Source organism: Excalfactoria chinensis, chromosome 7 (assembly GCF_039878825.1).
Source record: "Excalfactoria chinensis isolate bCotChi1 chromosome 7, bCotChi1.hap2, whole genome shotgun sequence".
In the NCBI taxonomy this organism is placed as follows: Eukaryota; Metazoa; Chordata; class Aves; order Galliformes; family Phasianidae; genus Excalfactoria; species Excalfactoria chinensis.
The window spans coordinates 26,629,794-26,656,550 of record NC_092831.1 but is presented as its reverse complement, the minus strand read 5'-3'; the positions used below and the strand labels follow the sequence as shown (position 1 = coordinate 26,656,550).

The 26,757-nt window shown below is 38.3% G+C and overlaps 1 protein-coding gene across 1 annotated transcript in view; it reads left to right on the top strand.

The window, feature by feature from the left end:
• SPAG16 (sperm associated antigen 16) overlaps positions 1-26,757 on the top strand; it is a 340,520-nt gene that overhangs the window by 22,817 nt on the left and 290,946 nt on the right. Inside the window, exon 9 of the mRNA XM_072342185.1 lies at positions 1,499-1,626. Within this exon, the coding sequence (XP_072198286.1) occupies positions 1,499-1,626 (128 nt within the window). The remainder of the gene's footprint in view (positions 1-1,498; positions 1,627-26,757) is intronic.

Here is a 26,757-nt window from a genome sequence, read left to right as displayed (position 1 = left end):
TTTTCCTTCCTTCGATCTGCTGTAATTGCTCTTAGAAGGTCATGTAAGAAGAAATTTAAAAGGCACTGGCTAAAGTAGTTCAACTTAGTAGTCGCAGTTCTAGCTGCAGTGCAATTGGAATGCAACATCTGTAAACACAAGCTGTTCACATCTTAATGCAATCCTAGCAGTTCTTTGCAATTTGGCTTCTTGTTGTTGAACGGCTTCAGATTTCTAAGCCCTTCAACTTCCATAACTCTGTGTTCATTTGCAAGTGTGTGCATTTCGGAGAGCCCATCAGTCACAATTGCTGAGTGAGGAGGAAGCATTTGTTTACAAAACAGTTTTGCATTATACAGTTTGTTAGACGAAGTTATTTAGGGTGTCTGTGATAGTAGCTTTTAACTTCCTAAGCAGTGAGAATGCAGACGTTTTGTTAGACCGGTGCACCTGTTTGTATTAGTCAGTTTTACTTTGTTTTGATATATAGGTAAGTTTTGTACTTTTAAAACCCATGGTTTTTGTCTCAAGAGAATCACAGAATGACCCGGCTTGAAAAGGACCTCAAAGATCATCTAGTTTCAGCCCCCCTACTATGGGCAGGGTTACCAACCACTAATAACTGTAGAGAGGGTTTTCTCATTTCTCTTCTACAAAAACTGTATATTTTGTGGACAAGGTTTTCCTCAAATTTCCTTGTATGACAGCACACAATCGGACTTGTAGTGTTCACTTCGATTGTTTCAGCTTTATTTTAGCTGTGTAATCTGTTTCTGGAGCAGTGTAACTGCCCAAATCCTATTGGATTTGCGTATTTTCCTGTTGTTGTGTGTACGTACTGCAGACTGTTGTAACTACATACAGATACAGGGATAGAAATGGACTGCGCTCAGGTGCATGGAAGCTGCCACTGCTGAGGTTGCTGGAGAACGCTGTCCTTCTTGCTGGATACTGGCAGATTTGCTGTGTGTATGTACATGTACAGATACACATGGACGTATGAGCCGTATCTTTCCTCTTATTCCCTTCCATCTCTTCTGACAACTTACAGCTATTTTAACTGCTTAGGATTTCTGTGCTGTTGTCAATGTGTAAGTAATTGCTTGTCTGGAAGGTATATTGTGAGAAAGGGCAAAGAAGTAAAAGGAATGTAAGCTGTAAATCAGAGTAATGCGTTTGTGGTAGATATTAGGTAGGATGCAGTGAGATGCTGAATTGCATCCATTTTATTGTGACTCTGTCCTGTACAGAAATATTCAAGATTATTGCAATGTTTTGAGGGCAAAATCTGTTACCTGTTACTTAAACTGAAATAGGTCCCACCAAAGCAATTAGTGGATTGTTAGTTATATGCCTTCTTGGAATACTAAAAAAGTATGTTGCAGTAACCTTGGATATCTTTCTATTTAAAGTGGTGCTTTTCTGCTGAAACTTTTTATGTCTAGTTAATATCAAGAAGCATTTTTCAGGAAAGTGAAAAATGTATCCTGATGGCACTTATCTTGGTTTTGTTTTATAGCTGGCCATGAATGTGAAAGAAAGAAGGGCTTTCAAGGTTCCACCCAGAAAGCTCTTCAGGAAGCAAGGCAACAAGAAACGCTTGATGCTGGTCCAGCTAAAGATTCAGAGAAGAAGAGATATCCAAAGGTATGCACCTTTCTTCTTAGTTGCTCAGTATCTAATCTAGCTTGTGCTTGAAATGATGAGTAAGCTGTGATCAGAGATGTTGTCCAACATGGCTAAAACCGGTCTGTTTGTAATGACAGATGTTTTGTGAAAGTAAGGAGGTCAGTACGTAGCAAGTTCTGATTTTTCAGTGTGAGTTTCTATTGGGAGTAATTTTTCTGGGAATGATAGATCCTTTTATGAGCTGAAGCCAGCAAGGCGCTTTTCAAAAGCCTGATGTAATCACCCCACAAAGAGCACTGGCTATTGCTGCTTCTTGTTCTGTGTCTTCTGTAATTTGGGGGAAATCTCAGTGTAATCCATAGGACTTCTCAAACATTTCAACTTGTTTCAACTGATTTTTAAAAGGTATTCGATCTAGAATACTAAAAGGGAAAAAGAATAAGGTGAATTAGTAATGGTCAGTGGTATTTTCTTAACTTGAGCGTACCCAGATGTGCTGCTGTTTCATTTTGCAGGTTGTACATAAATGAATTCCCAACAGAACTTTTCTACTTGTTGAAATATTTGTTTTCTTGGTTTATTTTACTTGCTTTATTTAATTTATTTATTTATTTATGGGAGTTGCATTTGGGGGGCTCTGTAATAGTAAAGATCAAGGTAAGCATTGTAAAACGTAGTATTTTTTAGGCTCTTAGAAATGTTGCTGTGGCTTATTTTTCTCATTTGGGAACCACTGTTAGGGTTGAAATGTTTCTGTAGAAAGCACATCACTGTTTCTGTTTAGATTGTCTTAGTGACAATCGACTTCAGTCTTTCATGTCTCCACAAGGATATGTCTGTATCTTTTTTCACATTTTATGGTTTTTTTTTTCAGGAGCTTTTATTTTGTTTGATACCAGCAGTGCAGTTCTGCTTCTGAAAAATATTTCAATTTATTGCTGTTTTCATCCCTTTTCAGTGTCTTTAAAGTCCAGATTCTTTATACATAGTCTTGCTTTAAAAACACTCCCTTCTCATGGAAGTAACGCTGTCTCTACTGTTTGCCCACCTATTACTTGCTCAGTATTATGGAGTATTACCTGCCAGTCCCTTTCCACCTTCTGTCTTCTTCATCCAGTGCTTAGAAGTGTTCATCTTGGACTTTCTTAGATAGTTCTTCCTTTCATTTTGAATTGTGAATAGGTGAATATTTCTTGGCGTACAAAATCCCATTTTTGTTCCTGCTCCTACTGAAGTCATCACTACCTTTATAGTAACTTTTACTGGAGTTACGTTTCACCCCCAGAATATATAAACTCTACGCAGGTAGTCTGCCTGTCTGGCTTGCTCTGGTTCTTGAAATTCATGAGCTCTGTTAGTTGACTGGTTCTGGCAAGCATCTGTGCTTCTGCGGATCTTATGTTCCCAAATGACTCCTAACGGAGGCCCAGATGTCTTCATTTAATCAATGTATTAAAAAACTGGAGCAAGTCCAGAAATAAGACATCAGAAAATAGGGACGTGTTTGAATGTGCTAGATTTTTGTCTTGACTGTTTGATTTTAGATTTTAGGTATGAGGATAACAACGGGCTGTTTCTGAGAATTAAATCATATGTGGTAGGTTTTTTTTTGTTTCCACTTCACATTAACACCAGAAGAAATGATGAGTCTGTAGGGGGCAGGAGGGTAAGTTTGCTTAAAACAAATGTACTCTCACAGCTTTGGTCTGTACTGTGCATTTATTGAATTACAGTTCTAAGCTCAATAACTTTATAAATAGTGTGCCCGTGCTAAACGTTTTGGCTCTCAAAGTGTTTGTTCCCATGGACAGGATTAGGTGTAAATGAGCACCCTGCCATCCTCAGATCAATTTATGTGACATTTGGAATAGAATAAATATATGCCACCTCATCTCCTTTAGCCCACATCAAAAGATCCGGTCGATTTGACTCTCTCTTATGTGACTTAGCTTCTTTCATATAATGTTCCACTTCAATGAAGCTGTATCTTTATTAAAGAATATACTATAAATAATAGCTTTGTTCTCATTTGTAGTGATGACAGTAACTCTCTGAATGTATTTTGGGGGATGGAATTGCATACACATATTTAAATTAAAGCTGCACTTGCTTTATACCACAGATGAAGTAAGGAGTATAGTAAAAAGCAAAGATATTGTCATGAAGTTATATCCTTGAGCCAAAATTGTAAATGTTGTGTTAGCTGTGCACCTATGGAGATTAAAATAATTTAAAGTCTGTCTGTGTCTTGTAGCTAAATAATGATCTAAGAAATGCCTCTGCTTACTTTTAAGTAGATGCAGATATGACTCATAGCTGAGGTAGTACATTGACTCGAAGGACAGGCATATATTGCCTTACTGTAATACGCTGTATTAGCTGACATGTAATTTAAAACCTCATGTCCCTTTGAGATGAAATTTATCCTTGAAGCAGTGAAAAAACAACTGGAAGGTTTTTTTTGAGAGATTGTATTCTCTTGATTTTGAAGTCTTATTTTACGAGACTCAGATCATCTAGTAGCAGGCAGTTAAGCTGAACTGATTACTTATCTAGTCCTTAAAAAAACAGTATTGATAGCATCAATATTATTAGATTGTTAATTTGCTCAAAGTACTGCTTTAAACATTTAAATAAATTAAAATGCACTCACAGATCATTAAAATTAAGGAAGCTTTAATAATTTGATTTCCGCTGTTCTCTAGGAATATATTTTTTCCAGTTTTATATTGTTCTTTCTAATTTTTGTCAGGCTCCCCACAGACTATATTCTCTGTATGATTTCTATTAGTCATTAGCAGGGCAATTTTAGCTTCTCTATATCAGGTCTATTCAATTTCCACATAGAACGTATTACAGCAGTTTCATTTTCTGGAATGTTATTTAGTATAAAACTGTATCAAAAGGTGCCCAGGACGTTTCCAGAGACTGAGATGTTATTTGTCTCTGTGGAAAGGATTTGGAAATTGTGGTAAATGGCATATTAAAGAAATTATGGAAGTGAAACCCAGTGTACATGAGTAACTGCTAGCTTTCATAATTGATGAGGCTTGGAGTCCAAATATTGCATGCTTACCTGTGTGAAACCCAGTTTTCTCCTTACTTGTGTGCAAGACAGTATACACAGTTTAGAAGTCCCAGTGTTCTTGTATTGTGAAACGAAAGACAAGCTAAAATGATTTCTTGATCAAATTATTGAGCTTGAATATATGTAAATATGTAAGGTGTATGGGGCAGAATTGGAGAAATAGGAAGGGTAGTAAATGAAATGGACAATCATTCCAGGTTTTCAGTGGAATTAGCACAAAGGTAGTGATTTGATTTTCAGTAGAGAGAAGAAAGATGACAGATAAGTCAGGTGTTCTTATTTCTACGGTCCTTCATTGGTATAGTATATTTCCAGTCAGATCTCTAAGAAAATTAGTAGCAGAGAGAACTACAACAGGCTTCATTCAAGAGTATGAGAAAGAAAGTGCATGCCTGCATAACAGATGAGGAAAAAAGTAAGAAGAAATTATAGACTGGTCGTTGGAGTTGAAATTCTTAAAGAATTCTGGATTGAAAAAGTGAAAATGTCTGCAGGTATGGAAGAAACAAGAGACCTTGTGGGTAGAGGAGAAACAGTAAACATTGTTACTTTATGTGTTACTGTTATTTGTAAGTGCTTCTATGTTTCTAATGAAGCTTTGGTTACTGTCTCTCAGGTCCTTCCTACAAGAATCCATGGAAATTTGACCTAATGGAAACTTTCTTAATGTAGGCAAGACAGATTGAAATATCATGCAACTGTATTGAACAGGGATTTGCAGGGATATGTTTTCATTAATGACGTGGGAAATGAAATAAAATACACTGACTAAATTTGCAAAGCAGTTTTTTCTGTTTGGGCTCGACTGGAACAATAAGTGTAGCTGAAGACAGGAGTACAATTCAAAATTTGACCTATTAGTGAATTTATGGGGGGGGAAGAGGCAATGTAAGAAAAGGATCAGAACTTCACAAAAACAAACAACTGTACAAACGTGGATCAAGATGAAAATAAGCAGTTGATTAAATACTGCTTCTTTAGAATTGAATCTAGCATTTGTTGTATAAAACAAAATTAGCATGGATCAACAGTGACATATTGCAAAGTAGCTGAATGCTGTACTGCAGTGCAAACCAGAAATGTTGTATGGAGAATGTGAAATAACCCCCTTGCTTTGTTCACTTGGCATGTAGCATTAGTGCAGTGTCGTGTTCAGTTGGCTCACAGTTCTCTCTTGTGGGAGAAATGTTGCATCTGCAATAGAGTAGCAAGAATGATGAGAAGTCTATGGAACTCAGTTGTGAAAGAAAAGGTGAAAGAAGTGAAGCTGCATAGTTTACAGACGAAAAAAGGACTGTACGTATTTAAAATGTAAATGAATTCTGAAAAAAAAAAGAAAGGAAATAGCGTGATAGAACAAGAAGTAATAAGGTTGAACTCCCGTAAGAAATAAGAGAACTTCTGATTACATATTAAAATCTGTAATAGTAAGTGTAGTGCAGCTCTGGATCACATTGCCTATGGAGCTCCTGTTAGTGGAATGGGACGGATGGGTTTTTCTGAGGAATGATGTTGGTGTAGTTGGGAAAAAGAGGATACACTGAGCAACCAGCAGAGGATTTCCTTGCCTGCCATTATTAGATATAAGAAAAAATTATACTTAGGCAGAAAATATCTCCACCTTGCTCTAAAGACGCAGACTCCTTTTAACTGTGTATAGAACAGTGATACCAAAATTACGTTCTACCATAGTTAGACTCAACGGCAAAGAAAAGGGCTGTTGCCTAACTTAGTGTCTGCAGATGGGAAGGCAGTCGGATGATATGGCAGCCTGTAGATGTTTATTTGAGAACCAATGAGTATGACTGTGACTCCAGAAGTAGAGCATGAACAGCCTCTCGTCCAGAGGACTGCTATCAGGTATGCAACTGGGGTTGCTGTGGTGGTAGTTGGTACGAAGAAGCCAAGCATGTTGCTAAGCATAATAAAATAACAGGCCCCTGAGACTGAAAACAATACAGAATAATTTTGGAAAGTAAGATTTATTTGATCTAATTGTAGGTACGCTTTACATATTCATATATCTATTTTTTGTGTTGTTGAACACAAATGGTGTGACTGACTTCAGAATAATAGTACACCTTCTGGGAAGCTGTGAATCTCATCCTTGCTCTAAAGTAAGTTGCTCCAAAAGTAATGGCTCCTATCTGTTTCCATGGACACTGATAAAAAGATAAAAAAAAAAACAACAAAAAAAAAACAGATAAAAAGAGCACTACATTATCACTCCTTGATGGAGTGAATTTGCAGCTACAAGATGTGATTTTTCACCATAGCCACCACCACTGACTGCATTTTCACCAGTGCTGAACAAGAGGCTGCATGTCATGCTTGTGAAAATCCATACCAGTGGAGGTGATCCCCTGTTTCACAACTGCTGTGATGGTGTCATTGCTAGAAACATTGCCCACGCAGTCCATCTTTCATTGGGTAAAAGTCAGAAGGCACCAAGTCTGGTGTGTAAGACAGGACAGTCCAGGCAAGACTGGCAATGTACTCCATAGTCTTTGGACCATGTGAGCATTTGTGGAACCCACCTGGTGCAAACCTTGTGATATTCCAGTCTTGCCAACATTCTTTCTGATCCATTGAAGCCAATACTGGGCTTTGTACACAGTCCTCTGGTCATAATTTGCCAGTTTGTGTGGATGAGCTGATAGAGACACTCTTTATTTCATGGTGTGACAGCTGTTTATGGCCAGATGGAAGGTGGCTTGTGTTTCACGTCTCTGTTGCCTCTTCTGAAGTGCACTGCCTACTGCCTCACTGTGCTGACATCCAGTGGTTGGTCTTCATGAATGTTCTGCAGGTGTCATTGGGTGCCATTTTTCTGCATGGAGGAATTCAGTGACATGCCTTTGCTTCATCTGTGCTTCCATGTCAGAGGACGTTCTGTTAGCCTGCCTCCCTGCTGCCATCTGTCACATGGCAGCAGAATGTGACAGGATATTGGTGGGAAGGCTGAACTTCCACTGCCATACCACCAACGTCCACCTCTGATATCAAAATCATAAAACAAGTGACGTTACTTTTGCAGCTGCCTTCATGTGTTGCAGAAAGTGCTAATGGTAAAACTGCTCTTGTTTTAATGTGCCAATGGTTCCGTTTCCTGGAAAAGTGACTTGCTGAAATTATGTTGAATAGAAGCAGCAGCAACAAAAACCAGAGGCAGACTGATAACTCAGTTAAGTGTTAAAAAAAAAAGAGCTTTGCTGCTGCGGTGTTCCTCAGGACAGCCCTGTCAGATGGGAAGAGAACTGCTGTACTTAGCGTTTCCTTATCCTGCAGGATTTCCTGCAGCGCTCTCTCATTTGCCTTGTGCTTTATGGCAGGCTTTGGCTTTGCATGACTTAAGAGAGAATTTGACAGCATGACAAGAGCCCCCATACGAAGCGCACACAGCGGGTGACAGAATTATGCTTGTACAACTGTCAGTGTTGTCAGCATTGTTAGGCCTTTGAGACGGTAGTTGAGTAATTTCATTAGCTGTGGAATAGTGCTTTGTTTTCCCTTTAGTTAAAGTGTCAAAACCTTAACAATTCTCTCAGCTATTGTTTGGGAATTTTGGAGAGGACAAGGAAGAGGATGGCTCAGTTATTCTGGTTCCTCCTCAGAGCAATGTACCATGCTTACAGCATGCTTTCTTAAACATACTCATGTGGAATGTCACTAAACAAGCTTCTGCCAGTCCACTTCTTTGTAACTCTGCAGTTGTAATGCTTTTTCAAGCGTTTAACTTTTTCTGTGGCGTATATTCCTTGGGGGAAATAGAAATCACCAGTATGAGAACTGCACAGAACTTATGGTATTGTATCTTTTGGGTACCTGGACCACGATGCAATTGCTCCGGAGTTCATTACAGCTGAAAAATGTACATTTTAACAGAGGGATTTTTTTCCATGCGGGAGAGGAAGAAATGAACTCCACAGAAGTCTATTTCCAATTATAATTCTTTTATTACTGAGGATTTGTTTTACTGTAAAAGAATGTACTATGCAAAAGGTGGAAAGAGCTATTTAATAATTTTGGCAACCTTATGTGCATCGTTTCTAATACAGCAAAACAACAATCTGTTATTTTTAGATATTAATAAGATTCAACTAATACATGAATTACAATTAATTGCAGTTGATACACAGTTGTAAGTCAAAATGTTCCGAATGCGAATGGAATTTGATGGGGGGAGGATTAATCATCACTGCTATTTTAAAGGAAATATTCTTCCAGAAGAGCCACCTGCAACATAACATCCAGTGGTTACCTTAGGTTGCTGTTCAGGGATACAGTTAAGAAGCAGAGCAGAATGTGAACTACTGCATGATGTATTCTCAAAAAAATAAAAGTGCTTAATGTAGGTTGAGTGAGACCAAAGCTAACAACACTGATTGTTTTCTGCTTTTCCATTTTAATTTGGTTCTGTTTAAATTATTCATCCATGAAACCGGATCCCTTTCGAATTACAGAAATGTGACTGAAATACGAAATAAGCACTCAGACTTCAAACTCCTGAAGGAAGGGCTCAGGTGCTAACTAACCGTGGTATTTATTTTTTAAATTAACTATTTTATACTAAGTTATGGATTTGGGTGATTCAGTCCTTTCCCAATATTTAAACAAAGCCTTTGCATATGTAAACATCGCTAAGGAAAATGAATTTCAGAGTTAGTGTTTAGTCTTCATGGTAACAAATCTCTCTACCACGCTGCAAGTGCTGTGGCAGGAACATGTGCTGCTCATCATGTTCAGGGCTGTTTGTCTTGTGTATTCAAATAATGCTTGACTTCTGGGAGTAGAAAATAGTTTTAATTGTTTTTGTTGAATGCTGTGGAGATGCAGTGAAATAAAATGTTAAGACTGTCTTCCAAACAGCCTATGAATTAATAATCAGGCTGCTTCCCCAAAAAGTTTTATTGTTTTTCTTTGGAGTATCACAGTATTAGGAAAGTAATAATAATTGTCACGGGGCTTTTCATAATTGGATTTCCAGTTCAAATTTAGGCCTGAAAAGCTTTGTCATGATTAAGACAAGTTGTTTCAGTGTAAGCATTGTTTTGCTGATTTTATTTTCCCTTAAATGCGATAACCGAAGTGAGTGTATAACCTCAATAAGCAGTAAGGAGTCTGAGGTCTAACAGGGTGCTGAAAACTTACCATTTCTTCAGTCTTGAGGAGAGATATCAGTGGGACAGCTGAAAGCGAAGTGTTGGCCTTGCCTTATTTAAGAAAGGCCCATTGAGGCTGCCCCCGTTCACCATTGATTGTACTTCCCTCTTGCTTGTCCTTGAATCAGCTTGAGCTCTATTTATTAGCATTCTAAGGAACTGCAAAATGGTAACAACTTCACTACTTGCAGGTAAGGGTTTTGTTCTCCTGAGGAACCGTCCCTTGGTGAAGGATTCCTCCTGGAATCCTCCCTATGCAATGTGTATATGGGTGGGATGGAAGTCATTTACAGAGGGCTGTTTAGACACTGAGAGTGGATTAAGTTTTCTGCACCTAGAGGCAATCACTTGTATTAAGAACAGCTTAGCCAACATACTTTATACAAGAGACCACAGTTCTGTAGTGTTTTCCTATTCCGTTGCAAATGTCTTGGGGTGCTTTGGGAAAAGCACCATTCAGTTTATTGTAGCTTTGCATCTCTTCAGTTGTTTCCTTTGAGTCCTCCTTTCTTCTCACTAGCAGTTACAGGTGACTTTTCCACTTGTACTCTTTGGAAATGCTCTCAGTTCTTTGAGCTGAGGTACTAAGTTTTTAAAAATACATATTTATGAAAGTTGGAAAGGCTGCAATAGAATTTTGTTGCTCAGAACACCAATGGAACCCTGCTGAGGTGATACAAGCATTACCACAAACTCATCTGCCAGATTACCTTGTTACTCTCTTCTACTTTGTGGTACTTTCGTATGTTTATTGTGTTTGCAATGTTTTTATCCGGTGTATACAGTTTGGATAATATGTTACACACCGTAGATCATCTGAAGCAGATCAGCCAGTCAGACATTTACTACACTCCAAAGAAGCTTTTATTGTTTCAGGAATGCTTCACTCATTCTAGAAAGCAAACAAGCATAACAAACTTGCAAAATGGATTCTGCAGCACCAGTAAAGAAATCATTCTCTTGAAGTAATACAGCAAAAATTGAGACTGTTGTGATTTAAACATCAATAGCAATTTCCACAAGTTTCCATAGGTTAAAACGTGCAAAAAGAAGAAAAGGAAAAAAATGCTATACTGTTTTTAAAAGTCCAGTCACATGCAACAGTACAGTTTGTTCAACTGAGAATTCTTTGTGTATACATTGCCACACTTGTGATATATATTGACATTAGTATTTTTAAGTTTGGGTACAATGCTCAGCTTTTGTAGTTATTTATGTAGAAACTCATGTGTCATGTCTCATATTCATTTCTGCATTTTTCATGCCCATATTGTAAGAAAATGGCCATTAAAAGATGTTCTTAGAAGTAAATAAATTTTCCAAGCTTCCCTCCTTGACAGATAAAATATTCAGAAAGAGAGCAGCACGGTGATCCTTCAATTTGCTTCCAGTCCATGCTAGTCTCTGGTTCTATGATAGACACCACTTGTGTTTCAGCATAGATCACAGCATTATCCTTGGTTTTGCTTTCATCTAAATAAGAAAAATAATTGTCAGGATAGAAACAATGTATGAGTGTAGTGGAAATGCTGTCGCAGTTTGAAGCAGTGACTGATCACCTGGTGGAAGGTGATCACTACCCCACTATTGTTGCTGTACTTTCCATCACATTATCGCATTACATACGCACATCTTCTGCTGGTGATGTTCCAAACTTTTTACCTTCAGGCCAGTCCATGATCACCTCTAAAATTCCTGGACAATTGAGGTTCCCCATCCGTGCTCGTTGTGTAATAAGCATGATCCACTTGCTCTGGGTGGCATCAGTAGCATGACGGGTGGAGGGAACCTCTCCTTTGAACATCCAGTTCAGCACTGGCAGTCGAGGTGCCAGAAGGAGCTGCGTTTCAGTACCACCTACTTCGGAAGCAGCCCTAACCCTCTCATACGCGGCTAAGATCTCCTTCTCAGTTGGAGTGTAGCACTCTTCAGACCCCTTATACGCTCGACTCCAAAATCCCAAGGGTCAGACTTGGGTCTCTCCTGAGGCTCTTTGCCACAAACTCCAAGTGGGACCTTTCTCTCCAGCAGCAGTGTAGAGGATGTTCTTTACATCCTGTCCCGTCCGTACTGGCCCCAAGGCCATGGCACGGGTTATCTCCTGTTTAATCTATTCAAATGTTCGATGCTGCTCAGGGCCCCATGAAAAATCACTCTTCTTCCGCATCACTTGATAAAGGGGGCTTACAGTGAAGCTGTAGTTTGGAATGTGCATTCTCCAAAAGCCCACTATGCCCAGAAAAGACTGTGTCTCTTTCTTGCTAGTGAGTGGAGATATGGCAGTGATTTTGTCGATCACATCTGTTGGGATGTGACAATGTTTATCTTGCCACTTTATACCTGGGATCTGAATTTCCTGGGCAGGCCCTTTTACTTTGCTTCTCTTAATAGCAAAACCAGCTTGTAGAAGAATTTGGATAATCTTCTCTCCTTTTGTGAAAACTTTCTCTGCTGTATTGCCCCACACAACAATGTCATCAATGTACTGCAGGTGTTCAGGAGCACCACCCTCTTCCAGTACAGTTTGGACCAGTCCATGGCAAATGGTCAGGCTGTGTTTCCACCCCTGGGGCAAAAGGTTCCAAGTATACTGAATGCCCCTCTAGGTGAAGGCAAACTGTGGCCTACATTCTGCATCCAAAGGAATGAAGAAGAAGGCGTTAGCAATGTCAATGGTGGCATACCATTTGGCTGCTTTTGACTCCAGCTCATACTGGAGTTCTAACATGTCCGACACAGCAGCACTCAGTGGGGCTGTGACCTCATTCAGGCCACGGTAGTCTACCATTAACCTCCATTCTCCACTGGCTTTACACACTGGCCATACAGGGCTGTTAAAAGGTGAGTGGGTTTTGCTTATCACTCCCTGATTCTCCAGCTGGCAAATAAAATCATGAATGGGGAGCAAGGAATCCCTGTTGGTGCGGTATTGCCGTCTGTGCACTGTCTTTGTAGCAATCGGTACCTGCTGCTTTTACTCATAGCAGCCCTACAAGAGATGGGTCTTCTGACAGGCCAGGCAAAACAGCTGCTTATTGTTGTCCGTATCTACAGCAGCTATTCTAAAGGCCCAATGATACCCCTTAGGATCCTTGAAATGCCCCCTTCTGAGGTAATCAATACCAAGTATGCATGGAGCCCCTGGGCCAGTCACAATAGCATGTTTTTGCCAGTCTGTACCAGTGAGGCTTATTTCGGCCTCTAATACAGTCAATTCTTGAGAGCCACCAGTAACTCCAGAAATACAGATTGATTCTGTCCCTTCATGTGAGGTCCTCTGGTACGTGTAGTTCGTCTTCTCTGTTCCACGTGATGGTATGATATGGAATCCCAATAGAAAAACTACAGAACCATGACAGTACCGTTGTCTAATATCTCTTTTGAATGTGCTGAAGAGTTAAAAACCCAAGTTCTGTTCAGAGTCGTTAATTATGTAATGTATTGCAAAGGCTGATTTTCTGGTTAGCTAGTACCTTAATAATGTTAGACAAATCTAATCCCTTCTTGCCACTGACAAAATTCCAGTTCTGTGTCCGTTTCCTTTTTTCTTCTTTTGTTGCTTGCAGGAAATAATTTGTTTCCGTGGTGGCTGCTGTTTACTGGAGTTGGGTCAACAGGGTCACCCTGGGATCGAAAAGCAGTCAGTCAGTGCAAGGAAAGGTGAAGCTGAATAAGTATGTGTGAGGGCAAAGCATCATCTCTGTGGCTGTTAGCTGTTAAATTTGTAATAATAGATGTGAAATCTCACTTTCATTTCTGTTCTTTGTATGGTAGATGACGGTGTATGAAGGGAAGTTAAAATTTGATGGTTTCTTAGGGAATCCTGAAAGCCTTTGTTCATCTCAGGCAGAAATCTGCTGAAGCTGTTGAGGATCATTTAGGCTAATTGAGCCAATGGTGAGAAGTAGTGCAGATGTAGAGGGCTTTGTACCAGAAGTTTTCTTCTGTAACTTTCATTTAATCATCGTATTTAGAGGGTCTGTCTGGTCCTACCACAATGCAGTAAGGCTCACTTGGTTCAGGGCTTTTTGTTTTCAGACACCTGAAATTCTGAAGACTTATTGCTGTATGAATCATTTTATTTTAACTAGCTATCAAACTAGCAAAGCTGCAGATGCAGACGCCTTATTTATCAGAACCAAAATACTCCACAAGCAAAGCAGTTTATTGGGATTTTCTGTTCAGTGGCTCTTCAGTAGATATTCAAACTACATCTCTGGACTGTTGCTTTGGCTGCTGCCATAATTTTTCCTGAGATCTATACAGATAATTCAGTGCAGTTTTATCCTCATGTCTTCTAAACAGTGCTATAGCTTCACATTTTTGAACCTTAAGTTACCAAGAAGAAACCTTAAATTTATGAAGCGTTACTCCTTAGAGTTTCTGTGATAAGAATTTATCTTCACTTTGCTTTTCACAATCTCCTTAGATTCTGAGTGAGAAGAGGGACATGTCTGTAGAGAATGTGCTTATCAACTTGATGGAAGCCTCCAAAAAATGTGATTAAGGCGGTATTAGAGTTACAGGCATGTAGAAAATGTGAGTCTGTATTAGCACGGAAACCTTGGATGAAAAATTCTTGTGCAGCTTAATTTCGACAAATGAAAATGAGGAGTTAGGATCCTTGTTACTCAACCATGGCTGAGAATCAGTTTTAATTGTATGTTTGCAATGCACTGATTCTCCTTTTTCTCATGAAAAATGGGGTTGTGTACCACAGATGTTTCTCCCCCATAATTGCTTTTGCTGTGTGTATTAGACATTGTAGTCAATTCTGGAAACTTCTAGGACTTTATTTGAGCTTCTGCTTTGCTAGAAAGGAGGAAATGACCTGACTTGAAAGTGAAGAGCATCATACTATGTCTTAAAGGAGCCTCTCTGTGCAGTGATGTGTCCAGCTCTCAGTAGGAGACTCTGGAAAGGACCAGAAGTATTTTAGGCTAGCTGCTCTTTCTGGATAGTTTATTAATAAGTGAATGTAGAGTATGTGGTAGCGTAACACGTGGTTGTTTTTTTAAATATTAAAATGTCCTATTTTAGGTGTTTTTGTTCTGAATAAATACACTTCGCTTTGAGAAGCTGTTTAGTCTTAAGGTACACTTGAAAAAACACAATCACGTAATGTCATTATCTTTCATTGAAGTTCTTCGTCTATGTATGTTTGACTTATTTTTTTCTAATCCAGGAAATGTAGCAATTGAGAGGTAGAAGTTTGTTATGTTTTAGTGAGAGTTGATAAATGTTGTCATGCTGCACTTCTTAATGCATCCTGTGTTTTTCTCCATGCCACAAAAAGCTACTCCTGTAATAGCTAAAAAAAATTGTCAGTGCGATTCCATTAAGTTTCTGAGTGTGATCTGGAGACAGAACTGGAGACATCGCCTTCCATTAGGGGCTGGAAATCTGAGGCTTGTCTGGATTTCCTTCAGGGCACATCTGGGGGTTCCAGGAGTGCAGTTCGACTGAACCATTACAAGCCTTCTATCTCATTTCCAGCAGTAGTTGTTGTCACACTGAAAAAATACTTTGAAATTGTTAAATGCCTTTAATTATTGTGGTTACTTTCAGTAAAAATTGTGTGGTTTTTCTTTCTTTTAGTTTTAATAAGTTAAAGCTCTTGCCAGGCATTGCTTTTAGTGTCTGCAGTTTGAAGACAAAAGCAGAACAAGAACAGGAATGATTTAAGGTGTTCCTCTGACATCCAGGGGTAGAAATGAGAGATAAAAGAATGAAACAACAGGTGAGGAAGATGAGGCAGTTCTGTGGGTCCGGTGACTGGATCTTCGGAGAGTTGGAAATAAAAAGGCAATTTGTAACTTGATACAAAAAGGAGGGTAAGCTTGGAGAAGCACAGAGAACAGTTGGTCAGGTGATTGTGAATCTTGTGAAGTAGATGAAAAGTGAGCTGTAATGATGGGATGTTTGCTTGAACACCAACAAGTGGGAGATCACGCATTCCTGATTGGGAGTGATTAACTGAAGATGATGTGCTTGGAGAAATAGATTTTATGCTTAGGATCGAAAAGACATGTTCCTGAAAAACTGTTTTGATGCAACTTCTCTTCTTACGATGCTATTTTCACTGTAGGGACACTTTGAAATACATGCTAATTGGAGTAGCCCTTAAAAAGGGGAATGATGGCAGTGCAGGTCTTTTTTGTTATGTAACTGAAGTAATCATTCTAGGTTCGTTTCCATGTACCGTTTAGGTATTCAAGAAAACATGGAAGCTGGAACAGAGAATAATGAAGTGAAAAGTTGTTAAGAGTGTGGCAGGTGACTGTGACCTTGAAGTAAACAGACTGTGACTGAGCTACGACTTTTAGATGAGCTTAAAAAATAAGCAGCTGGAAGATCTATTTGGAATTTCTAAGTGCATAAGTAGAATGAGAAAACTACAGGTGAATTTGTACATGGAAAGGTACAGGGGATTTCTTGCTCGTTGAAATCAGTGGAGACTAAGAGAGGACTTGTGAAACAAGTAGAATAATGGCAATGGAATATTGTTTTGCCTATCCCTGTCCTGCTGGGTGTACTATAATGAGGAATATCTTAAAGTGATTTGCTATTCTAAAGCTTTTACTGAAGACATAAAAGAAGGATGCCAACAAGATGAGGCAGGAGATAGGCATTTACATAAGCAGAAGTTATTTCATAATAGAAGTTGGAGTGCAAGTCCAGGATGAGAATTTCTTTTATTCTTCTCTTTGTTTTATTTTTCTCCATACTAGTTCTGTATGCTGCTACCTTCTGTGTGCTTGGAGGCAGAATTCCTTGGCATATCTGTCTGTTTTTCCTTGTGGTTGTCTCACTCTGATGTCATCCAGATTGTCCTTCTAGTCTTCCTAAGACTTGTCGTCCAGATTGTAATTTTAGCAATGTCCAGTGAATTAGAAAAGGCTGATTCAACCTGTGGTCAGACAGTTTGTTATTTTCCCAAGCAGTTTTGTGTGTTACCTCTCTTCTCCATCATAGACTTCTGCTATTATCTAAATATTAAACTCAAAACCTCAGCCTGTCAATTCTGTGGGGTTTTACCACTTTCATCTCATAAAAGCTGACAGCGATGTTACTCTCAGAGCCCACGGAGATCCACTGACACATAGCACTCATAAAAATTAATAAAGCTAATGCCCCTGTTCTTCATACCCGTGGTGTTAACTACTGATGAGCGGAATGAAGTGTGGCATCTCCAATAAAGGCTTTGGAAGTGTTGAGGCAGTACCACAGTGCCTAGGGTGAAATGATGCAATGAAATAAGCTGCTTTGGTTCACTTGCTGGGTGTGCTGCTGTGGAGGTTTAGTTTCAGCTATTTCTTCTGACTTAATTAGAGAGGATGGACTTGCAAGCTGCTGTGTGTGAGGGGGAAGTTCTAAAGTGAAAAGGGAGACTAAAAAAAGACAATTGGAATCTAGTTTCTTTTCAAAATTGAGTGGGTTTTGAGGGGGCTAATAGTAAGAAAGGCAATGCAAAATGCTACTTTCGTTGTTTCCAAGGAGATGCTGCTTTGAATACAAAAGAAGAACAGATCTATTGGGTGAACTGTACCTGGTTTGGGAGTAAAACTTGTTTTAGGTTCCGCATGCCGTCTGTTCGAGCTTACATAAACTAATTATCTTTCTGTTGATAGTACATGGTCTGGTTCTCAAGAATGGAATAACATCTGGCAGTTTTGATATCCCACGCAGCAGCTCAGTATTAGCTTTGCAATCTAGGAGTCAGATTCTGTTCTTTCATCTCTTTCTGTACTAAACCAATTGTCTCCTTATGATTCTGCTAGGAGCTTGTGGATGCTTTTGGAACTATTTTTTAGGTATTAAAAAATGACTCATGAGATGAAAAACTTGATTAATTCAGACAACAAAAGAAATATGTGTGTAATTACTACTAATGGTAACAGAAATCACCCTGTGATTGTAAAAAGGAGATTTATCCACATTAAGCAATTGTTACACAAATTCAACTTAAAAATTGCTGCTGGTAAGACAATGAATGACTTGCATATTAAACGAAGAACCATGAGATATTGTTAGGGCATCTTTCAGAGATATGCTGTAGTCATTGTATGCTATTTAGTGCTTTTTATGTGTGACGTGGAAAAAAATCTCAAAAATATGAATCGGATTGTATATAGAATTGCTCATAAAGTTTAAAGGTGGCGTACTGGAGAGGGCTTAATTCACAGAGAGGGTAGGTAAATAAGGCAGAGAAATCTGGAGCTGATGTAAACTACACACAAATAAAAGTGTACTTTTTTCTTTAAGTGCAGCAATGACAATAGTATCTAAAAACATTTGTTCCGAACAGGCTTTGCTACAGGAAGAGAGTCATGCCAGAAATGAATATTTCAGATAGCAGAGCAAGAAGCCCCTATGCTTTTGCTCTGCCAAAGTGTGATGTGCTTCTAATGGGTCTAGCTTGAATGCTGGGGAACTTGTAACAGATCTTGCTAGGAATGCTGGGGAAAGCCAGGGAAATTGTGTTATTATGGTGGTATGATTAGGGTGAAGAATATGAGGTTAGTCAAAATTTGACAAGTATATCCTATTATGTAATCTGCTTAGTTTCACAAATTCAATTAAGGAGCATTTCCATCGTTGGCAGAGACTGCCTATGAAGGGAACAGCAAATGGTCCTATTAGGAGTGTTTACTTTACACAAAAGTAGAATATGATTCAGTAGATGGAAGCAGAGTGTGAAGAAATTTGGGACTGGAAATAAGGTGTTGCTTTTGAACAGAGAATGTACTTAAGCATTTCACAATCATACTGTAGGTGCATTTAGACAGACATTGTGCCTATTTCTAAGTAATAGCTGATTGTCTTATTCAGCTACATCTGATTCAGTCACTGTTAATTCAGTTAAGTACAACAGCCTGGATTTTATGATGTCCATTCTGGCTTTATAATGTATCTTGATTGAACCTCAGGGTAGTTTTTGACAGTTTCCTGTTTCACTGGCCAGTTTGTGAAATCACTCTGCGTACCTCACTTGCCTGTTCCGTACCATCTCCTTTCTGCAATGCTGAAAACATTTCTGCTGAGCTGCAGTAAAGACTAAATAGCTTTATCAAATTTTGGTGCGGTATGTATGGTTAACGCATATCGTGGTCAAATAACCAACGTTTTATTATGGAGACTTAATTATTCTCCAGTACTGGCACATAGAGTGTGTTGTGTCTACCCTTCAGAAACCATGGCAAAGTAGTTAGAGCTCTGTTTTCATTATTAATCATTGTGTGGAGCTTTGAATAACAATTTACTACCTGTCCTGGAACTGAGTTGGCATGATAAAATGCAGACTGAAGTAATATGGACAGTGTATGTAAGGGGCAATTGCAAATAAATCAGTAACTAATGGACCCAGAATGTGTTTACTACTACATTGCATATGAAGTAGTTGGTATACGAACATCTGTAAATCCTTTGTGCTTTTATAGCTGTTACTGAGATGATCACAGCTAGTGCTTTCCTACACATGAAAAATTAATGTCTATTAGATACTGAGAAGGCAAATGCAGTTTTTGAGGTTCCTGACAAAGCCTTAGAATTGGAATGCTAATTTCAGGAAAATGGAAACTTTCCTGTGGAGGTTTGGGAAGCTAATAAAGGAAAAAGAATGGTGAACTTTAAGACCTGTGTGACACTTTAGCACTGGCGTTGAATGACAGCAGGAAACACATTTTCTTCTATTGCAAGTCCCAAATAGGGTTGTGTCAAACTAAATCTGAAAAGAATACATTTTTCTGCAGTATTTTATGTTGCATGTGTTAGTAGTAAAATTGGAGTGATGCAGATGAACTGTACTTTGGAACATCCAGAAATGAGTATAACTTGTATTACCTTGTAAGGAGTTTTGTCTTCCTCTTCGGCTGTGCTATTTCTGTGAAATTTCTTTACCACTTCTGTGATGTTTTTGAGTCTTTTATTGTCTTTGCACATAATTTGTGTTGATGCTACTTAGATTCTGGGAGTTGAACAATTTACAAGTGCTTTCTCTTAACTTAAATAGACAGTCTACATAAATCTCTGAAGTTGCTGGTAAATATAGTAAAACCTTTAGAGCAGAAGAATATAACATTGTTTGTTTAGACAGTCCTTGACTTTGATGTTGAATCTTTCCAGTTTCTTACACACTAGGAAAATAGTCCTGATAGAGATCTTAGTGTTATTTCAGAGTACTTAAGGTTGTGATCTGCCTGAGAAAGGATTCCGTAAAGAAATGTTTGGCAGCGTTTTGTACCATCAAAACATTTTGCTAGCTGCTAAAAATGATCTTATTATAGGTTTTTTTTGCTGAGCTTTGTGTTGGCTTGCAAAGTTTGAGTTGGGAAAGTATTTGCAATGAACTTTAACAATTAAAAATCCAGCTTAAAGCATCACAGGGTCTGTGTGCATAGCAGTCTCCTTCTTGCTCATTTTTCTCAACATCAGCGCTTATGTCCAGCAGCAAGAAGGTTTTCAAAGATGATTTTTTCCATTTTTCCAGACATGGTATTGGTTAACATTAATAAATTCAGATTCTGTCTCTTTGTATCTTCCACACTGTAACGTGTAATACACATGTGTAGATACTATGTATATCGTGTAGTATACAGTAATGCTTTGGCCCCACTATTTGTTGTAACAAATAAACCTGTTTTTAACAGTATTCAGAGGTACTTTTATGTAGTCTTGCCATATTTATTTGTCTTTCTGCGTAAATCTCTCCTCTTTCCAGCCCACTGTGCAATTACAGTAGTATATTTGTAAGGTGCTTTGGGATTCTGTAGACATGGAAGCGGATGGCATAGGTATGATATAGCTTGTGATTTAATAAAAATGGTACTGTGCTGTCTGTCATAGCACCTTATCCCTATAGTTGTTGATTCACGTGCCTGTTTCAAGGAACGAAACAGGAATTAGATAACTTAGCTTAAGAAAGCATCTGACATTGGTAATCAACTCTACTCTAGCATACTTCTGTAGTAGAGAGCATTCATATTAATGGCTGTGATTGGTTTTTAATATCTCTATAAAATGTCAATGCTGCAGTGTATTTGAGATGTGCCAGGAAACTGAAGTAATTTGATCTCTATCATATAATCAAAATTACCTCTTTAACATGCCTAATTGAACTGTGTAGCACACTCTGCGTGTACTGCAGCAATTTAAAGCAGTACTGAACCTTAATTGCATTGTAAGCAAAAATTGAAATCTGAAAATGAAATTATAATTGGAGGAAGGTTGTGTGTTTTACTGCACCATTGTTTATTTTACCATCGGTCATAAATAACGGTAGCTTTTTCAAGTACAGGCTGTTTAAAGGAGGGTGTAGGGAGTGTAACATCTTTAGGGATAACATATGGTTATTTGTGACCTACAGAACTGCTATGAAAATCCAGGCAACAAATACGTGCTTGGTATCATCATAACTTATTGCAGTGTTCTCATTAATGTTCTGTCATTTCTCCATGGCAAATGGTCCAGTTGAGCTCCGTAACAGCGTGTTCACATGTTCATGTAAAATTATGGTGTTTATTTATGGTGTATGAACATAGAATTTATACCTTAGAAGGGATTGGTTATCTGTATGATAGACAGGACTCTGTTTTTTTTTGTAAAACAAACAGGAATATGTTTTATCATTATGCCGTGGTGCTATGAGACCAGACTCCAGTCAGTGCACTCAGAATTGCTACCAGTAAAATACATTGAATTTGTTCATCCATGGTGCTAATTTTATATTCATGATTTCTGCTGATGGTACATGGTGGTACTGTTAAGAGATTTTGTAACTTAGAGTAGTAATATTATGTAATTTTAAATTGAAGAATTAAAATTAATTGTTTGTCTTAAGTGATGTTGCCCCCATCAAGGAGCTATAAATTAAAGGTTGGATGATCACTGCTTTATTTCAAGACTAACTGAATTTACCACTCTGAACTTTTAATACCTTTTCTATGTGGCTCCTCCCTTATCTTCCTGGCTCACAGGAGTCTGTTGTTGTGCTGTTACCCAGTAGGTAAGCAAAAGAAGGGGCTGAAATGATCTTTCATTAGATGGTAAAGGAATGAAAGAAGCTGCATGGCACAGGTATCCTCCTAAAGATGGGACAGATCTTCAGTGAACGGTTTATTTGGATACCCATGCAGCTCTGCAGGTTTCACAGGCATATCCCCTAGGTTTGGTGTACATTGATAGTAACGTGTGATCTTGAGTGTTGTGGCTGGCTGTGAATGCCTTGTAGAGACCACTTCCTAAAGCAAAGGATTCAGAAACACCCAAGCATGGCTGTTGTGCCCTTAGTGTACCCGACTGTTCCTATTTGAACTCTTAGATGAATGTGTCTGTTGGATGTACAAATCACATTGCATGTTCCCACATAAATGGTGTGCTTTTCCTTGAGAGCATCATCCATGGTCATGCTGCTTTAAACTGGGAGATGTGATTAACTGAGGTGCTGGGCAGTTTGCAAGCTTTACAAGAAGTTAAAATGTTGCAGTTGTTTTATTTCTGTGGAGTTTGGCAGTGCGTTTTGTGAAGAGTGAGGCGTTTTCTTTTGATACCTTTTACTTTTTGAAACAGCGGCAATAACAGTTAAGCCCTAGCACTAAAAATTGGAAGAAAATTGTGACTTCTCAGTGATGGAACATTTTGTAATCGTTAGCTGCTTCTTATTCTTCAAATCTCTCAGATAATTAATAATTGAGAAATGCAGTTTTAGTAGCTGCAATAAAAGAAACCAAATATTAGTGCGGTGCAGTAGCTTTCTGGCTTTAAGTTTATCCCCTTTATGGTGGATGATTTCTGTAAGTTTCAGTGGCTGCTAATAAGAGCTCAAGTGGAAAAAAAAAAGCTTTGTGTGTGTAATACAGCTTTATTTACAGTGCTGCTGCTTTCTAGTTTCCTGATTGCATAGGCAGTAGAAGGCTTGTTTTGTCACACCATTGAAACTGCCGTTTCGAGAAGCAGCTTCAGGTTTAAATTTACAGCCGGCACCACTTCACAAACTCTGAAGAGTTGCATGAAGACAGCCTTGTATATAACATCAGAACAGTTCTGAAGGGGCTCTTGTAATTAATCTGACTTTACAACCTATTACATCCTATCTTCATGTTTATTAAAAAAAAAAAACACACACCAAAAGGATGATCTGTCAGAGTTATATACTGAACAAGGCGGATTTATGTTGCCACAGCCTCTATAGGTGATTTTTTTTTGTTTTTTATTAGCAAGCCAGGCAAGATGTAGTATGCAGTAAAAGTTTTACTATCGTCTCCTGCTATTGCTTTCAGCTTCCTTCCCATGTGTTTCAGATGTTTGTGATATAATTGTCGTCGTGATTAATGTAGTAAAATAAAGTGTAAACTTGGAGTACACTCAGTATGGACATTGACACTTTCTGAAATTGAGTTGTTTCAGTGTCAACTATCAGGCAACACAGGGTACTGAATGCTTTGCTGATGGCATTCGGTTTGCTGGATGTGCTGAATACCTTCAGAATTGTTTTACAGTCTGCTGGGTGTGCTGTTCCTTCAGTTACAGAAAACATAGGGAAGATGGCATAATTCTGGTTGACTGTATTTTATATTAATCTTCTGTCAGTACTGCAGGGAAGCAATTAATACTAGTTCAACAAATACCTGGTTAACATTTCAGTCTTTTTGAATGAAATTGGAAATTGTGCTAAAGGTAAGAACTCAGAATAGGGTGGAATATGGGAGTTTTCATCACAGGAAAGAGAGAAATAGGCACTGTTTGCAATCTTTCATAAGAGCTTCAAACCTGGAAATAAGTTTCTGTAATGTTGTGTGCCATCATAATAGTGCTTTATATTCATGTCTTTCACCATGACTTGTCTGATTCTTGTAATAGTTCTAAATACAGGGGAAATAAATGGATTGGAAATTGTGTGTTACTATTTGCTTTTTAATATTTTCTTGCTTGACTTTTTTTTTTTTTTTTTTTTTTTTTTTTTTTTTTTTTTTTTGGTGTATAATTGAATAACTTAGATTTGTGCATTCATTGTGAGCAATTAGTGTTCCCTTGGTTTATAATTTATACCTTAAAATTTCTTCTTATATTTCTTTTTATATCTTTTGTTTGAATATGTGAGATCTTGGTATTTCTTAGCCCACGGAAATTGAAAGCAGTTCTAATTTGGTCAAGAGCTGAGATTTAGTATAAAACTGAAGACCTATTCTGGAATATATATGTATTATATATATGAAGACCTATTCTGGAATATATATGTATATATGTATATATATGTAATTTTGAGTAGGGCCGTTGATTTCTGTGGAACTACTTTGACTTTTAAGAACTAAGATATGGAAAATGAAATGTAGTGAAATTTGGATCCTGTAAAGTAAGAAAAGGAAAAACCAAAAGGTATCCTTCAAACTGTTTTTCTTTTCAAGAGACTTAAATTTGTCATCTCTTTATAACTTGAATAAGGTGATTTAACTGGTGTATGAATGTGGATAGCAGTGATTAACCCAGAACTTGACCAAGATACGAGGGTGCAGATATCCCTGATTTTGGAGGGCAAGAATAGAACACTTACTTAGATTTATTTAGACAGTAACACAAGTCATGATATTTTACTGAGATGTTGACCAATGCAGTATCTATACCCTAACAATAACATCATTTTTCTTGCTTAGATTTTGTTTCTGAACAAAATATCTAGTGTTTGTTTGAAATTGTGTCTGGATATGCTAGGAGGTGTGCTGATGATTGTGCCTTAGTGTGTGTAGATCTAGTCTGAGAACAAGCTTTTTCATTTTCAACTTGGAACCACTACTGATGCTATAGAACTCAGATATTTTTTTGGCAAGGAGAGATGGATTGCTCCTCCTCCTCCCTTACCGGAGGACTTGGCTCCAACAAATGACTGGCAAATGATCCTTGTTTCGGTTGTAGACTGATTTCTTTGCTGGCGACTGCATAGTGAAGCCAGTTTGTGTGGACTTTAATTTCCCACAACTGTATACTGTAACTTAAAACTTTGTAACAATGATCCAAAAAAGGCCAAGCTGTTGTTTAGATAAACAGATTTGGCTGTTTCTTGTTTTGTGTTATAGTAGGCTACATTTATTCTCAGCTTTGGGATAAGTTCTGCTTTTGTTATTATCTTCTGTTTTGACAAAGGAGAATCTCTTGCATTTTTCTCAAGGAAAATGAAAGCTGCAGACTTGCTCAGAAAAACCTTGCTTACAGAAGCAAAAAGATTCCATCTTCACTTAAAAATTCAAGACAAGAAAGGAGCTTTAAGGGTGAATTGTCTCAATTGCATAATGATTCCCATCAAGACAAGATTTGTATCTTTTCAGGGGGAGCTAATGGTCTGAGGCTCCTGAGACAGCTTGGTTTGTAAGCTCTTGTAGCAAATCAAATTGTGGTTTGCAATAGATCACCATCTTCTCACATACCACGTATCAAAGCTCAGGTTCTTACCTGGAAGGAAAAAAAATACATATATTCTGTTGTTGAGGTTTTGTTTTTGTGCATCAACCTGTGAGTTATTAAAGCTGGGAATGCTTCTTTAAGTTCATGTAACTTTGGTTTCTGTACAGCTCTCAAGGTAAATCATGAGTAATGGAACCTTAATTATGTGAGGGTATGGATGTCTTTGCACTATTGTCTTTGCCAAGGATCTACCATTCAGATACCTTCCCTCTGCCTACAGAACAAATGGAGTTGATGGTGCTTGCTCTTTCCTGCTAGTATTTTTGACAGCCATGGCAATGCTACCTGTAAATGAATTGGTTGACAGGGCCACTTTTTATCAGCAGCTAACAGTCTGTATCACCTGTAACTTTAGACAACAAAATAGTGCAGTTTCTAAATGACACTCTGGGCAGGTACAATGCACCACTTGCTTCTGCTGTTGTCAGTGACTGAGGACATGCATTCAGAATGGTTATGGTTCACAGAGATTCTTTCTTGGACACTATTTTGAATGTAATGTTCCTTGCTTTTGATAAAATAACAGGATGTTTAATTTCACAGGCAGGAAATGCATTACTTTCCCTTTCATTGTGATGTAAGAGAATGCCTAAATAGCTTTTCATGTTTGTCATAGCGCTGCTGTCTAGTGCAGAGCAGATACAAGGGTGAACAAAAACCAATATATGGCATCAGCAGACTCGCTGTGTTCTAACTGGCTTCCACTGCTGTGTTCTGGGGAGCACTTGAATCACCTGGCCATGGCAAATGACCCCGTGATTCATGCTGTTCAGACCCATAAGGCTGAGCCATAGATACGAATTGCCTCTGCAGCTGAGTCTGAGTCTCCTGTTCTAGTAAAATAAGAGATCATTGCAGCACAAGAGGTCAAACCTACAATTTCAGAAATAAATGCAGAGGACTTCATTGCATCGTAGATGAGGAAAATGAGGATAAATACTTTTTTATTGACTTGCCTTCTGTGAAAAATGAAAGAAATGCCAATATTTCGTATTATCCTCTATTTTAACTGCATTTGTGTATTTTGCAGCAGTCATTCGCAGCAGCATTTCCTGAAACGGCATCTGTTTGGTTTTCTTTTCTACTGAAAAACACAAGACTTTTTCAGTCACTTTCATTCAGAGTACTCTAGTCTAATTACATTTGGTAATTTTTAGTCTGAGTTACTGAGAGGGAGTGAAGGAGCTACGTTGTTCTCAGTGCTTTTTCATGTCGTTAGTTTGGTTGTGTGGATTTGTAGTTCCTGAAGGGTAACGTTTCTGAAACAACAAGCACATACAGCTTCTTGCATTTGCACAAAGGCAGTGGCACAGGTTGGGAGTATCCTGATTTTTAGTTAATCCCCTTACTTCGCTTTTTAGCCTCTGTATGGTAAGTAGTGTAGACTCAACTACTCACAGATTTGAACAATGTATGGGGCTGGCTTCAGAGACCTGCAGGAATATT